The sequence below is a fragment of the Charadrius vociferus genome, unplaced genomic scaffold (assembly GCF_000708025.1).
Source record: "Charadrius vociferus isolate BGI_N301 unplaced genomic scaffold, ASM70802v2 scaffold711, whole genome shotgun sequence".
Taxonomy (NCBI): Eukaryota; Metazoa; Chordata; class Aves; order Charadriiformes; family Charadriidae; genus Charadrius; species Charadrius vociferus.
The window spans coordinates 984,186-999,660 of NW_009646852.1; the positions used below are offsets into that span (position 1 = coordinate 984,186).

At 46.4% G+C, this 15,475-nt stretch overlaps 1 protein-coding gene across 1 annotated transcript; it reads right to left on the bottom strand.

Moving 5' to 3' along the window:
- Window positions 1–264: 264 nt before the first annotated feature.
- Window positions 265–10,330, bottom strand: LOC104294623 (alpha-centractin). Its single transcript, XM_009894246.1, has 11 exons — window positions 10,270–10,330; window positions 9,340–9,415; window positions 8,435–8,560; window positions 7,530–7,654; window positions 6,986–7,202; window positions 3,748–3,840; window positions 2,851–3,025; window positions 1,898–1,959; window positions 1,481–1,521; window positions 505–843; window positions 265–275 (listed from the first exon to the last, which is right to left on the bottom strand). Exons 2-10 carry the CDS (start codon window positions 9,385–9,387, stop codon window positions 741–743), a joined length of 990 nt encoding a protein of 329 aa, XP_009892548.1. The 5' UTR covers window positions 9,388–9,415; window positions 10,270–10,330; the 3' UTR covers window positions 265–275; window positions 505–740.
- Window positions 10,331–15,475: the final 5,145 nt, after the last annotated feature.

A 15,475-nucleotide genomic window follows, 5' to 3' on the forward strand; every position in this document is an offset into this window, starting at 1 on the left:
AGAGAATAACCGTCTAGTACAATGATAGCTGATTAGATTTGCTTTGTTCTACTCCATGCAATACAAACTAAGTCCTATCACCAACTTCTCCAGCTGCGGTGCAGACCCACACATCAGGCTAAGAAGTTTCACACGCATACACGCACTCACACACCAAAACCAGTGGGGGCAAATGGGCCTAACTGTTGAGAATGTGCTCTCTCTTAATAAAAAATATATTAAAAACAACTTCAAAAAACTACTGATGGTGGAGACACTGCTGAAGAAGAAAGTAGCTATGGGGCCTCAGCTATGTGTTTCCAGACAATCCAGGCGTCGCAGCCGGGCTGGCTAAAGCCTGCGTGAGCAGTCTGCAGTGGTTGTCTCCCTTCTGGCTTGCTAGGCGGTTTCTATAAGCTGTTCCCTTTGTTTTTGCTTGCTTGTTTTGTTTTACAGTGACAAATGTGATTGCAATACAGAAATTAAGGGACTGAAATGAAAAAGGAATGGGCCATTCTGGAGAACTTCAGACTGGTATTTTCTCCTTTCCATTTAAAAAAACCCAACAAAAATAAAATAAAAAAAAATAAGAAGTTAGTAGTACTAATACAACCCTCCTGCTGCTGTCGTCTTTGCTCAGTGACATCGGGGCATGCTGGCGCACACACACACACACAGGCAGCTCTCAGACACTCGGACTCAGAAAAGCGAGTTTAGAACTGAAGTGAGTCTTCGGAGGAGACTGAGGACAGGTCCCGGGGCTAGAAGCTTTTTCGTTGGATGGCACGAGCTCCGTCTTCTTCATATTCCTTTTTCGAAACCCACATTTTCTTAAAGGTGTCCAGTGAGGCAAGGATAGAGCCACTGGGGAGAGACAGGCGTATTACGGGTTAAAGGAAAATGTTGGGGGCACTCTCATCCTATCTCTGCAGAGATGAGCAGTTTCTACTGCATGACACTTCCCCCATGTCAGAAAGGTGCTGAGGCTCCAGTTATCTGCAACAGAAATGCCCTCTGGACAGTCACTTCCCCTCCTGTTAGCCTCAAATGTGCCAGCGCTACAGAACCTGGTACCAGCCACCCTGTCCCAAACGACCTGCTGATTGCTGCTCGTCAGACGGGATCTGGTCTCACTTTCTAGAATCGTGAAGCAGAGTTTAGTTCTCCTGATCTGCAGCAAAGACATACACAAGGGGGAGAATGTACCTAGAGCCTCTGCCCTAAGAAACATACTACCTGTGAGCTTGTTCTACCTTAGTTTGGACGTTAAGGCTGGTAAGACAAGGAAAATCACCAGGTCCTGCAGGTCCCTTAAGGACGGAAAGGGCCAAGGGGCTGGCAGTGCAGATGGAGTCAGGCTCAGTAACCACACTGAGCGCTGCGCAGCTGAATGATGAAACCCTCCCGACACACCGCACCAGAGGGGACAACAGCGCGAGTGCCAGACTGCGCCTCCCCAGCCCTCATCCCACAGCAAGACCTGTCACTGTGCAGGACATACCCAATCCACGTGGAATACAATCTCTCCTGAGGAGCTGATATCTGCGAGAAAGAGAGAATGAGTCAGTACCTTCCCAAGCTCCAGTGTGCTCCTCCTGCCATGCTGCCCCCGTTTCACTACAGTTGACAAACACAGGTATGATCTCTCCCACTAGAAAGACACCCAGCAACACCTGCCTCCCCCTGGCCCCAAAATAGCCACCATGGACAGGGGTCATGTTGTCAGAGGAGCCACCTTCTCTGTGGTGAAACCAAACGGGTTTTCAGGTTTTCATCACAACAGCAAATACTGTTGGGCTGTCTCAGGAAAGCTGTTTCGGTTTTGAAGCAAGTGACAGCTGGACTCTCAGCGTGGTTCTTTAAAGGCCACAGAAAAACACACACAGTAAGTGACAAACACAAAAGATACGGCTCCTACCCTTATTTTAACGTCCTTCGGAGCTAGTTTCTTCACTTCACTCAACAGCCTGTCACCAAAGCCTACACAAGACAGAAAATGTGTAGTCTGAGTCCCTCAGCAAAATCCCAAGTTCCATCTACTAACAATGTGTCCGTGTCCTATGCAGTGCTAGTCAAATATCCCACTCCAGATCTCACAGAGAGACCAGTTTGGAGAGGCACAGAACTCAGCCAGTGAGATAACAGGATTCTGTCCCCCTCAGGTGGACCTCAAACACTGGCACAATGGGTGTTATTCCTCAGCAGCAACTTGAGATGAGCAAACAAGATTTTTAGCCAGGAACACAGGTGGGCCAGTTCCCTCCTCCTTCCCTGGGCATTCCTCCTGTGTCCAGACCAATTGTATGGGGGAACAGGGTTTGAATGGGAAGACCAGGACTTCTCTGGAGATGTCCACCTGTGGATAATAGGCTGACAGGTTCTGGCAGAGGAGATCTTTAAGTGGATGGGGGCCAGCTCAGCCCTGAGGGGATGGGTAGAAAGTTTTCTGCAAACATGCAGCTGACCTTTCCTGCAGTACCAGGACTGTTAGACTCTCTCAGGTACCAAGGACCTAAGGAACCTCAGGAGATGCAAGAGCCTTTCAGGCATCTAGTCTCAACTATCCTGAACAGAGCAGCAGAAATGAGCTATTCAGTCCTGACTCAGGCAGAGTGATAGGAGGAAAAAGATAAAAGGCCCCCAAGCCCAGGAAGTGATATACACGGGCAGAGGTGTCTTGCTTACCCAGAAGGGTATGACTAGGACTCAGGAAATTAGACAATACCCCCCCACACCCCAAGAGAGCAGAGTTCCCACAGTCCTTATCTCACAGGACAAGTTGGGTGATCTAAGTTATCCTCCCAGTTTCACATGAGAAGGGGGCAAGAGATTAGGTATGTCACAGCCCACTAGAAGAGGAGAGGTAGGAACCTTTGAAAAGCGTGGAGCCTCCAGACAGCACAATGTTGGAGAACAGCGTTCGCCTCAGGTCCATGTCTGATTTTTGAATGGCAAAAACGAGCACCTCGTGGAGTCCTTCACATTCCTCCCCTATCAGGTCTGGCCGGAACAGGAGCTCCGGGGCTCGAAAACGGGCAGGGCCAATCTGCAAGGGATCACAGAAGGAAAGAGAGAGCAGTGTGGCTCTGTTCACTGTCTGCAGTTTGGGTCTGCCTTTCTTAGGTGAAACTTGAGAGCAACAAAGTTTCCTGGACATTTGCGCTGCATCACTAGCTCCCAAGTGAACATCAGTTTGGTCTACTGCTCCTAGAAAAGGTGCTATTTCCATTTTGCAGATGAAAGATGAAGAAACTTGCTCAGCCCCAACACAGCAGGCCACTAGCAGAAAAGGAAGCAGATCCACCCCTGGTGCTGGAAGTAAGACCTGTATTTCCTCTCCTTCAACAATTCCATAGTGGGCTCAGTCTTTTTTGAAGAGTATTCCTTACTCACTCTTCAAAGCAATTGTTTCTGCACCTCTAGGCAGGACAAAAGTCACATACAAAACCACTGCTGAAACTACCCACACTCTGTTCCCGATCTGCATAAAGATGTGCTAGATCAGAGCCTGCACTCAAACAGCTCAGAGTCCCCGTGGTCATACTGTGTCCTTACCCAGGACTTCCAGTGGAAGTTTTGAGGTTTATAATAAAATTTTCTTCCTGTAAAAATTATACTGCCCAGTCAACAGCCTGAGATGAGTTCTACCGTTTAAAAATTATCCCCTCCCACCTAACACCACATTAAATTTCCCATCACTAGGCAGAAGGCTACTCTGGAAACCCCGTGCTTCACATCAGGAATCCTCCAAGGGTGGGCCTTACAAACCTCAATAGTACTTCCATCTGGCAGGTAGTACTGAGCCTTCTCGGTCTCCAGAGTCTCATCCTTCTGGGGGTTTATTGACAGGTAGCAGGCACGCTGGAGAGGAAAGAGTCAGGGAGAGGGAGATGAGAAGGGTAAACCCAAATGCCTCTGATAAAATACCTTCCTCGCTAACAACCAAAATCATGTATCCCTTTGGGGAGAGCAATTTCAACAATATTTTGAACTGGGGAAAAGACCTTTTGGGTTCACATCAGGCAAAATATCATTCATGCTACAGCTCCATGTGATGATTAGAGACACCAAGGATGCTCACACCCCCTCTCGCTGCTGCTCACCTCTTGCTTCCAAGCTCTCTCTTACTGCTTAGAAGTTACATCCCTCTAGCGCAGATGGGGTAACTATCCTGTGAGCGCTTCCAACCTACCGTAGGGCAAAGTAAAACATGCACCTGAAATACCTTTAGTGACATTAACCTTGTATAAAGGTGCACTCAGGTAACTTCACAACAGATTAGGAGCGTGAACAAAGTCCATTATTGCTTTTCAACAACATAAATGATAACTAATAGCTAACAGCAAAAATTTCTTAACATGATCTAAGCTGCTCACTTCCCATTGCCCACCTGCATTTCATGTTACAGGAAACAAAATACTTTGATTTTTCAAACTGCTCCAGCACCCCATATTTTTCATTCCACAGTAGGCTTTGCTATTCCAAATTTTTATAATTTAGGGATTAAAAAAAAAAATCTAAACAAAATCACCAAAACATTTAGGTTGGAAGTGGCCTCTCGAGATCATCTAGTGCAAGCCCCTTGGCTCAGGCAGGTCAGCTACAGCCGGCTGCCCAAAACCACATCCAGTCATGTATGGATTACCTCCACAGGTGGAGAATCTACAAACCTCTCTGGGCAACCTGCTACAGTGTTTGACTGCCCTCACAATAAGCCAAAAAACCAGAGAACAATGTTTGCAGTGAAGCAGATATAAGTAAGGGTTCCCCTTTTAAGGTAATTTCTCCTGTGAACTCTTCAACATCCCCACATTTCTTTCCTATTTTTTTTCCCCTTTTAAAAAAAACCCAAAAATCGGAAGTCAGACAGACTACAACAGATCACAAGCAGCTTTTGGGACTGAGAAACTCCCATGTCCAGGATCTCAGCTTTGTGCTTGCCATGGTGCATTCAGACTGCATATCCAAACTTTTCCCGAGGCACAAAAGTTGCATACACAAGAAGCCACACTCAGCTCCTCAGATTTGCAAATCAAGTGACAAACAGCACTAGCATCAATGGAAATCTCACTGCAAAGTCCAGGCACACATATCCCCACCTAAAATTAATCTTAAAATAAAGCAAAAGGTGTAGGTTTGGAGAGTGAACAGCAGGTTGTTTCCTCTCTTCTTTGGCAGTCTCACTGGTGAGGGTAGTCAGCATGCAAAGCAGGACTTGGCTCACTTTCTCCTGCTCTTTGTTTCCCTAAGCATATAGTCCAGAGAAAAGATTGCACCGGTGCAAGACTTTGCACTTAACAGTCAGCACAATGCCCTTTAATAGTTTCACCACCCAAGATGCAAAGGGAGCCTTGGCCATTTATGAAAAGTACAGGTATACTTCTGAAGAGTACAAGCCTCTTGCTTTGTCCCATAAGGTCACTGCAATCGCACTGCAACTGATGCTTGGTACAACAAAACAGGGTGCTTCTGAAGCAAGAAATTCTCCAGCACGCCTCCGACCACTAGATCTTCCGGTTTGCAGTATCTGCACGTCAGGTTTTCTTCTCCCATTCAGCAATCAACTCTTGTAGAACAGAGAGCAGCTACTGGGTTAAAACCTACAACCCTATGAAGTCTCCTGCAAGGGAACACGCAAAAGCCATTCAGCTGTACCATGACACGAAGCACAAGCACTGCTCCTTCAGCACAGCCACACCGAACCATGGCCATGCAGAACAAGCAAACTAGTTCCACTGTGGTCCTTTGCCAGTAGGTCACAGGCTCAAGAATAGCTCACTAACGCTCTCAAGCCATAGCACAGGCTGCTGACTCAGCCCAGAGTTATCTGTGGCAACCATAGCTTGTGATGGGGGCCCACAGCACGGCAGCAACTGCCAGGCATTAGCACACAGAAGTCACAGCCAGTACTGATCTGAAGACTGACCCCATATACTGAAGGCATGGATGCGTAGGCAGCCTGGAGTCTCAGCCTTGCTGAAATCGGAGAGCAACCAGTCTCTGTGAACACGGCGATGCTGCAAAGCTGATGTGAGCAGGCACCAGCTCTAAGCTGTCCCACCTCTCTCCTCTCTTGGCACACAACAGAAGCCAACGTAACTGCTTTGCTAGGGGTCTTAATCGTGCCCTTCCAAACTGCTGCATAACTCTAAGGTCACTAAACACTGCAGACCCTATAAAGAGGGGAATTTTTTGTAAGCGTGAATGCTGCAAGTGAATTCTTTCACAGAGGGAGGCAGGGGAAAGCAACTTGCAATATCCCACCCGTGATCCCTGCCTGCCATGGATTTTACAGAGCCTTGCCCTGAAGGGTAAACAAACACTAGTGAAAGGTATCATCAAACCCTGAGAAACCACAGCACAGATAAATGCAAAACAGATTCTGTCTTTATCTCCATGTTAACAGTGCCTCAATAGGTATTAGATGTGACCTTGACTCTAAGTCTCCCAGAATACAGGATGGTTGAGGTTGCAAGGGACCTCTTGGAAGTCAACTTGTCCACCCGCCTTGTTCAAGCAGTGTCACATGGAACTGGCTGCTCAAGACCATGTCCAGATGGCTTTTGAATATCACCAAGGATGGAGACTCCACAACTCTCTGGACAGCCTGTACCAGTGCTTGGTCACCCTCACAGTAAAAGAGATTATGTTCAGACAGAACCTCCTGTGCTTCAGTTTATGCCTCTTGTCCTGCCACTGGACACCACTGAAATGAGCCTGCCTCTGTTTTCTTTGCACCCTCCCTTCAGACACCTATATACATTGATGAGATCCTCCCCAACCTTCTTTTCTCGTGGCTCAACAGTCCCAGCTCTCTCAGCCTTTCCTGATATGAGAGATGCTCCAGTCCTTTACTGATCTTAGTGGCCCTAGCCTCCCTCAGGCAGATAGAGGAATGAGGTGCAGAGCTAGGTAGGCTGGCACTTCCCACTAGATTTCACAAGTCACAACTTCCCTTGGGCAGAATTCCCTTCTTGAATTAAGACAGAAACAGACAGTGCATCACCTCCTTGATGGTCTTGACAATCTCAAACTCAGAGGTTGTGTGGAAGTCATAGCCTTCCTTCCGGAGATAGAGACGCAGGAAGCGTGAGACATCACGGCCAGCAATGTCAATCCGCATGATGGAGTGAGGCATGGCAAAGCCTTCATAGATGGGAACCGCATGGGTAACGCCATCCCCGGAGTCCAGCACCACTCCTGTAGTCCTCCCAGTTGCGTAGCTAGCAAAGAGGCAAATAACCAAGTCAGAACAAGCAATTCAAAGTGACCCCAAGCATGCAGCACATCCAAGCTCAACTCAGGGAGCAGAGATGTCACGTGAACAGGGGCTAAAAAAAAACAACCCCAAAACTGGTTCTCATCATAGTTCAGAAAATTCCTGTAAACACCTGAAATTCAATTTTAATTTCTGTAATAAGTTCTTGCTCAAAAAGGGGATAAGTCAGACATCACCGTGGTCTTCCACGTTGGATTTTTTTTTTGTTTCTGAAAAAGTGGATTTCATAGCAACATTTCACAAGCCCAAACCAAATATGAAAGACACTTACAGGCTAAGCACAGCTTGCATGGAGATGAATAGCGCTGGCACATTGAAGGTCTCAAAAAACACCTCAGCAGCACGCTCTCTGTTCTTGCGTGGGTTTAGGGGTGCTTCTGTCAGCAGTACAGGATGCTGGTAAAGAAAACAAGGAGCTGTGCTGCAATAACCAGGAGGCAGCTAGACATGTGTTCCTGAAAATTTCTGCTTATTTATTCACTTTAGGAACCGCTGGTGCAAGAGGACAGGTAGAAGGGAATAATTTCAGCTACTGAGCTGTATTAGACTGTGAATAACTCCTATTCAGTTGCAAGACCAGTAGGGTTCTGGTCTAGTTACAAAGAAGTGTTAGGAAATCTACTTTGTGAGTGACCCTGTTCTGTGAAGGATAAACAAAGTGACTCTCAGTCAGCCAGATTAGCCAAAATACACAGACCCTAAGAAAGGGTGAAGGCATATGCTCTTAGCACAAACAGGCAAAATATTCCTACTTCACTTATACAACCTATTGCTCTCAGTCATTTCATAATTTTTTGGTCAGCTCCTTCCAGACCACAGGATTGTGGTTTTCTCCTTCCTCACTTCAAATCATGTCACTGCTAAGTGGATATGCTTGATGCACAGGCAGAACAGGAAAAGTTAGAAGCACTTGGCCTAGAGCAGAATCATTAGAGAGAGCATGAATAACAAAATCTGAAAGTCAGATTTTCAGTCAGGCCAGAACATTAGATCTGGGGAGGAATTCTGCTTGGATGCTTCTTGTGCAATATCTCCTGAAAGAGCCTAATTTAACAACAGACACATTTAGGAAGAAAAGCAAAGGAAGAGTCCCAAATCTTCCCTGGAGTTCCAAGACTCTTGGCCTTATATACACATTGAATGATGCCTGTGCCATTACAAAATGAGGTATCTCACCTCCTCTGAGAATGTCTGAAGCTGGTCTTTTGAATACACATACTGCCAAATGCGCTCCATGTCGTTCCAGTCCTTCACTATGCCATGCTCCATCGGGTATCGGATCGAGAGGAGACCTCTGTGCTCCTGAGAAAACAGAAGGGACAATAGAGCATACCTATCAGACTCAAACAGTCACATTTCTGAGCACCATGACTATCATTTAATGTCAGACACACTTTTTGATTCCACTAAAAGACAATTTATGTCTAGCATAAAGGGAAAAAAAAAAAAAGAACATTAATCACAAACATCTCTCCCAGAGAAGTATCCACAAGATTAAACGAGGCCTTTTTATACCAGGTAGGAAAGTCTGGCATTTGCAGACCACATTCCATTCTAACACTTTTCAAGCCAACATACGGACACCTATCAAATGGTATCGTTGTTCTACAAGCTCAGTCATGATATAACACATAACAGGGTGGTATTCGGAAAGATAGTTTGGAGGGCTCACGAGAAATGTGAGACTATATGACTACATGCTGACAAAAGCAGGACTGTGGAAAGCAAGCTTCTTGTCCACACCAGGGAGATAAAAGGCAACCAAGTAGGGTCCATTTCTAAAGTTCCCAGTCAAAAAGATGGGGATGTAACCATACAGACTTAGAAGTAGCCTAGAAAAAAAAAAAAGGAGAGATACAGAAAGACTTGGAAAAAAGTCTGTGGTCAGCAGACTGGTACAAGAATTTAATGAAGCTTCCCACTCCACCTTGGACACACTTAAAAGCAACAATCTATTCTGCTCTTCAGCTCTATATGCTGATATCAAGGAACTACAGCCCTTTTGAGCACAATTGCTACAGCCCTTCCTTACAGCAGCATACCGAGATATATGGAAAAGTGCAGTATACAGGTTTTCTTACCTCTGCCTTCGGGCCAATGAAAATGTCCCCTTCTAAAGCACCAGCCATAACACGAACATGCTTTGGTCTGCCCACGCTGGAACAGAAGCAAGAGTATGAATGCTTCTACAGAGAGAGCCCAGATGCACCCAAGGATTAACTACTCCGTGTTCCTCTCTGTCCTAACCAGTACTTTCGAAAACAATCGGCAAATCTGGGGGCACTACTAGGTGCAGACAGACCCACATTTGCTCTGAGCTACTCTCAGAATCAGAGGTGAAGGGAACAGGTCGTAAACAGTTCTGAATTGGCAGGACATAAGCCAGGTGAGTCTGGCCACACTTTCCTTGATGATTCAGGACTTATTTGTTCCAACAGCGCCCGAGGTGAACATGGCTAGACTGAGCAATGGTCTGAGCTGACAGATCCACATGATGTTCCCTGACCTCAGGTAGGCTTCTCAGATTAGACATATATAGTCCCATACCCCACCTCAGCATACAGAACACATTGCTCATAACACAAACACACTCATTAAACCCCCACACCATTGAAAATAAAAGCCAGTGACTATTCAGAGTTCCTGACCCAGCAGTCCTTCTTTCAGCAAAACTCTTAGAAAACTTCCAATGAAAAAAAATACACAGGTCTTCACACCTCTCATCCCAACATTGTCTTTTTCCCAGTTCTTTTCCTAATGTCTCAAGACTAAAGGATCCTACAGCTTTGGTTGGGTGTTGACCCTATCAAAGTGATGTAATCTTTCATGCCCGCCCAGAAAATCTCGAAGTGCTTAATAGCAGAGATCCCCTCTCCCTGGTCCTTCTGTGCAGCAGGCAGAAAAAGAGTAACTCATTTCTCCAGTTAGAAAATTGGACCATTCTTCCCGTCTACATATCACAGAACTGGTACACAGTAATAAGAACTTATCAAGACCAGCAGAATACTTACTAGTTTGGAAAGCAGTATTTCGGTATTTGATCGCCTGCAAAACCTGCTTTAATCACACCTGAGCCCTGTGGAAACAACAGATAAATACACGAGCTTATCATTCATTCAGTCACCTTCATAAGTTTTAAAGGAGTAGCAAAGTACATCAGCGCTGCCAGATCCTTTCCTTTTTACTAGGAATAAAGCTCCCCAGGGACTGAGCCCCCAGGCAGGCTTGGGGATGGGAAGGTGCCAGCAGGCCAGCTTGGCCACTAGAGGGGAGTAACTGGCACCCTTCCTGGCAGCGACACATCTCACACAGCACAAACACTCAGGAACATCCTGGTACTGCTCTGCAAACACACTCAAATGACGCTCTGTATAGGCAAGTATTCTTCCACCCAGTGGTATTGCTAGGGGTGCAGGAGGTTAAATCCAAGCTCTGCAGCTTTCTATCCATCTTAAATACTCTCTGGGTGGAGAAGAGCACTCCAGAAAGCCGAGCAAGAGCAACCTAACCCTGCCAGCTTCAGAGGCCACTGCTAAACGGGGGAGGATGAAGGCTGTAGGCCTCTTGGAAGCAGCAGATTTGGAAAGGATCGCAGGAGGGTGGATTAAGTCAGAGAAGGGAGTAGGAGGACTGTGTGAAACAGGCTGGAGCAGAGACTAGGGAAAAGAAGATCAGGTGGTGGATAAACTAGCTAACACTAAGAAGGCAGGGAGCAGAAACGCGGTCAGAAAAGACACTGGAAATGAACCCAGACTGGGGTCTGGGCAAAACAAAGGTTGCAGTCAGACTGCAAGGGGAAGGACTGGAGGCATGAAGAGCAGCCGACGGGATAGGGGGGGATTAGAAGGGACAAGGAAGAAGAGATTAGGTATGGCAGTCAGAAAGGCACAAATCCAAAAAGCCTTCTGCAACACTCATAGCAGCACAAGCAGCAAACACAGAGCGGGTAAAACCAGCCGCAGGGAGGCCCTGGCAGGAAGTCAGTGCCGGGCATCTGGCCCCACAGCTCTCATCCCCATTGGTATCATCCGGAGGCATCCTGGGAACCCCAAGCATCAACTTGGATCTGTGCTGACTCCTTCCCCTACTCCATTTCCTCTCCCTGCACAAGGGAATGACATCTTGAAACAATGAGCAGCTTGCAGGAACACCCAAGTTTTGCTAAGGAGCGGATTTTCACAGGATCTCCTCAGATAAGCTGTTTTACTGGTAATCCCAGACTACCATGGGAGCAAGCTTTTCTGCAGAAAGAGGAGCAGTTCTGCTTCATCCTGTACTGGGAATAAAGCATGCAACTTTTCACTGAAACCTGTGACCTGTGAAGTGCCTGTTCACTCTCAAGGGCTCTGCAGCAGGACTGCTCTGGTTTTGAGGCCAAAAAGACATTTTGGATGCCCCAGAGCATTCTAAAATGAGTAGTGACGCAATTCCTTCCCCGCTTTCCCCTCGCCTCCACCTCTGCGTGGGTCAGCATCACTGCTTTCACTTGGAGGCTGAGGCCAAATGAGTTGCTCAGAGCTCTGGAGACAAGCTCTGGCTGCAGCGGTTTCTGATGGTGCCATCCCAGCCGCCCGCCCTGTTCCAGCACCAGAGGTTACCAGCCAGAGCAGGCTCAGCAGAAAGGAATGCAGGGCGGCCTCAGCCTCTCCAGTTCCCAGTCCGGCGCCTTATTCCCAACCTACTCTGATCAGCAGTTTCAGCCAAGGTGCCGGGCTTTGCACAGAGCACGTGTGCTCTGCCACCAGGGCCGGGGCACTCCTGCCTTAAAACCGCCAGTCAGATTTGCCAGGATGCATCTGTAAGATACGAGTATCAGGAAGACTCTGCAAACCAGACCTCGCTAGTTATAAAAGATATAAAAGATAGATTGCTCAAATCCTGGTCTCCTGACAGACAACTGCAGCCAGGCTGGCTCCAGGAGCACACCCAAGCTGGTAGCCAGGTAGGACTACTCCCTCCGGGCAAGAGGGACTCTGCTCCAGTTGCATCCCAAAGTCTGCACTAACGGGCACCAGTGTGACAAAGTGGCCTGCAAAGTGTTAAAAAGATTTTGCCTTTAGACAGACTCTCTTCTGGCTATTCACTTCAAAGGGAAGCAAGGAAAAAAACAAAAGCACTATTTTGTTTTTCCTTATCATAGCTTATAAACAACTTTATACCTGGGAAATAATACCAACCTTTGTCAAGCCTTGTAGCAAAAAAGTTGAATCAAACGCCGTAACGTAACCACATCAGAATACTGCGCTTATTGAATATTTTAAAGATAATGACTGATCTTGCTGCCAGCACAGTCTACTGCTGGGAAGTGGTTTCAGGAGAACAATGATGCTCCTATTTTAACGCAGGGATCGAAACTTCCTTATGCCAAGCCAAAAATTACCCAGCATATCCTGGTGAGATTCCCAGCAAGTTATGCATTTTAAAATTTAAAAATTGAAGTTCAAAGTTAACCAGAAGTGTCAGTAGCTCAGAAATCCTAGCTGGAGTCAAAGACAAATGACTGTTTTCAATGTGCTGGTAGGATGGGACTTCACCACAGTTGTGCTTCCAAGTGCATGGGAATAAACCGAGCACAGCTGTTCGCTATCTCTACACTACAAAGACCTAACAGCACTTATTGACCTATTCAATTTTTCTTGAAAACATTTTACTTCTTTGAAGATACGTGTGCACTGAGTAAATCTATTTGTTATAGTAGCTTAGTTTGAGATTCCTATACAACGAGGGGAAAAGGTTTGTTTTGAAGTAACCTTGGCTGATTCAGAAGGTTTAAAGTAAAGACCATTTTTTTCACCTTTGTTTCAGATAAGCAAAAACACATGCATCCTCCTTTCTGCTATAAACTTTGATTTATTAAAACTTACAACAATTTAGAAATTAACCTCCCTCCGCCTGTAACTATCCTGGCTAGGCTTTCATCCTATTTTGTTTGGGGTTTTTGTTTTGGCTTTTTTTTTTTTTAATCTGAGCAAAAATAAAAGAAAAAAAACTACATGTCAAATGTAAAGGTCAAGAAAGATAAACACAACGTAAATTGTTGTGAGTACCCTGAAGTAACAGAACATGCCTCTTCCGCTAGCTCTGTAGCTAGTCAGTTCAGTTATTGATTCATTCATCTTTATGCATTTAGAACTCAAATTTAAACAGAAATCACCAAGAAAGTCAATCTGCCATGTAGTACTTCTTGTGGAGAGTGCACGTTTCATATCGTTGTAGAACTATTTTATTAGATACACATTTTATAAGATCAAGAACAAACCAAAGACAATAGTCTTCGCTGACAGCTCAGCTGCTTAAAATGCCACCACTTAGACTACAAAGCCAAATTTTACCCTCTTTTATGTAAACAGAGGCAATTCCATGGAGGTCAAGGAATTTGCACTTGCTTAGGCCACAGCTGAACCATCCTTTATATTTACATCTGCATTACATTCATCAGGGCTCCCAGACCATTTGCTGCAGAGAGAGCTTGTTGGAGTGGGAACACAGCTCTTCAAAATGACTTATTGGACAAGGAGGAGTATTAAGGTCGTGTTGAGGTACAGCTCCAGTCTCTCACTGTACATTACAAAACTCTCCCTGCTGAAAACATGCAGCTGAGCGTACTGTTTGGTAAGAGGAAAAAAAAACTCCTTGTTGAGATTTTAGCTACCTACCTTAATGTCCTTTTGGAACACACCAAGAAACTAGAGCAGAGCTGGGACTCGGGGGAGCTGGGGGGATCTGCCTTGTTCACCAGCACAGTACCTCACTGCCCCCTCCCATCCACACGCATACATGAGACGGGATAACATTCAGCCTTGAAACGCTGCCTGCAGCTCTCTGAGGAGAAGCGCTAATGAGGCAGTAGGACCAGCGGTACCTGCTCTGTGCAGCTCCGCTTCCCATCTTGCCTGAACTGAGAAGAGTACCAAAAATGCAGTGTCACCACGAGGCTCCTCAGCTGACAGCCTGCCAGCATTAAAGGCAGATGTCACAACAACTGCTTCATTCTACTTCTTGTACAGGAAGGGAAAGGGAGGGGACTCATTTATCAGAGACAAGAAGAATTAGCTTTTATAAGACCAGCTGATAAAATGAGAAAAGAAACAGAGTCAACTGCCGGCACATGAGCCCTTCTTCAGGTCTGAAGCAGGGGCAGCGATCATTGCGCTAAATAACAAAAGGACAGGCTGAAATTAGATACGGGCTGCTATTATATGACTTCAGCACAACAAACTCATCCTCACAGTACCAGAATGCCTGGAAATAACTTGAACGGTTAGCTAATCACTCGACACCACAGCAGGGTCAGTACTACCCCAGTAATTTCTAAGAACAATCAACCTAACTTATTCTTTAATGTCTCCAATGAGTAAGATAACGTGTTTTTCTCCACATAGTCTATTCTGCTTAATCTCCTTTTCCATTAGATATTTTCCTTCAATGTCTAACCTAAACCCCTCTGCTGTGATTCCAGGGGAAGAACCAAAACTGTATCAGAGAGCTCAAGTTGTAAAGAGGAAATTGGGATCTATAATAAAGAAGGGGTCAGAAGAATAATTGGCTTGAACTGAGGAAACCTACAATCATCCACCTTATGGGAAAAAAAAAGGCAAGCGGCTGAGAGGCGCAAGGCTAGCAAGTCCGCATGCCATATGGCAAAAAGATTCTGCAGAAATTAAGATGATGGAGAAAGAAGGGAGGACAACACCGACCCTCTGAAACAACAAAATCTGAATCATTGGCGGTAGTGGTCAGAAGGTAGGAGGAGCGTGAATTTCTGACTCACTACACTGAAGGAGGCTCCCTCCAAGATATACCCTCCCACCCCTTCCTGGATGGTCCTTTCTCTCGGGAGGCCAGCATGGATGGGACTGATCAGAACTGGACCCAGAAGTATCTCATTCACCTCAAACTGATGAGCTAAATCTCAATTACCCACACAGGTTGAAGGTCGGCTTCGAGCTAATGAGAAGCATTATCAGCCAGGAGCAGCCATTTACGACACCACACCCCGCTGTCAAATTCCAGCTGATGCAACCCGCGCTGGGAGCAGTTCCTGGAGGAGCTCTGCCTCCTGCGGCCTTCGGCAGGGGAACCCCTGCCTTGGGTGCCGGCGCTCCCTTGCTGTGGCCGCTGGGCGGAGGTGGCCGGCACTGAGGGTGGCCGTCCCCTTTTCGCTGGGCCTGTGACGGGGGGAAGGGATGGCTGCAGGGTGCCATCTCCAACACGGTC

Excerpts from the sequence above, each read along its gene's own strand:
- LOC104294623 (XM_009894246.1), bottom strand. The coding sequence starts at position 9,387 with ATGGCTGGTGCTTTAGAAGGGGACATTTTCATTGGCCCGAAGGCAGAG. Across the intron at positions 8,561-9,339 it reads TCATTGGCCCGAAGGCAGAG|GAGCACAGAGGTCTCCTCTC; the intron begins GTAAGAAAACCT and ends CTGTTTTCTCAG. Across the intron at positions 844-1,480 it reads TTGTATTCCACGTGGATTGG|TGGCTCTATCCTTGCCTCAC; the intron begins GTATGTCCTGCA and ends GTCTCTCCCCAG.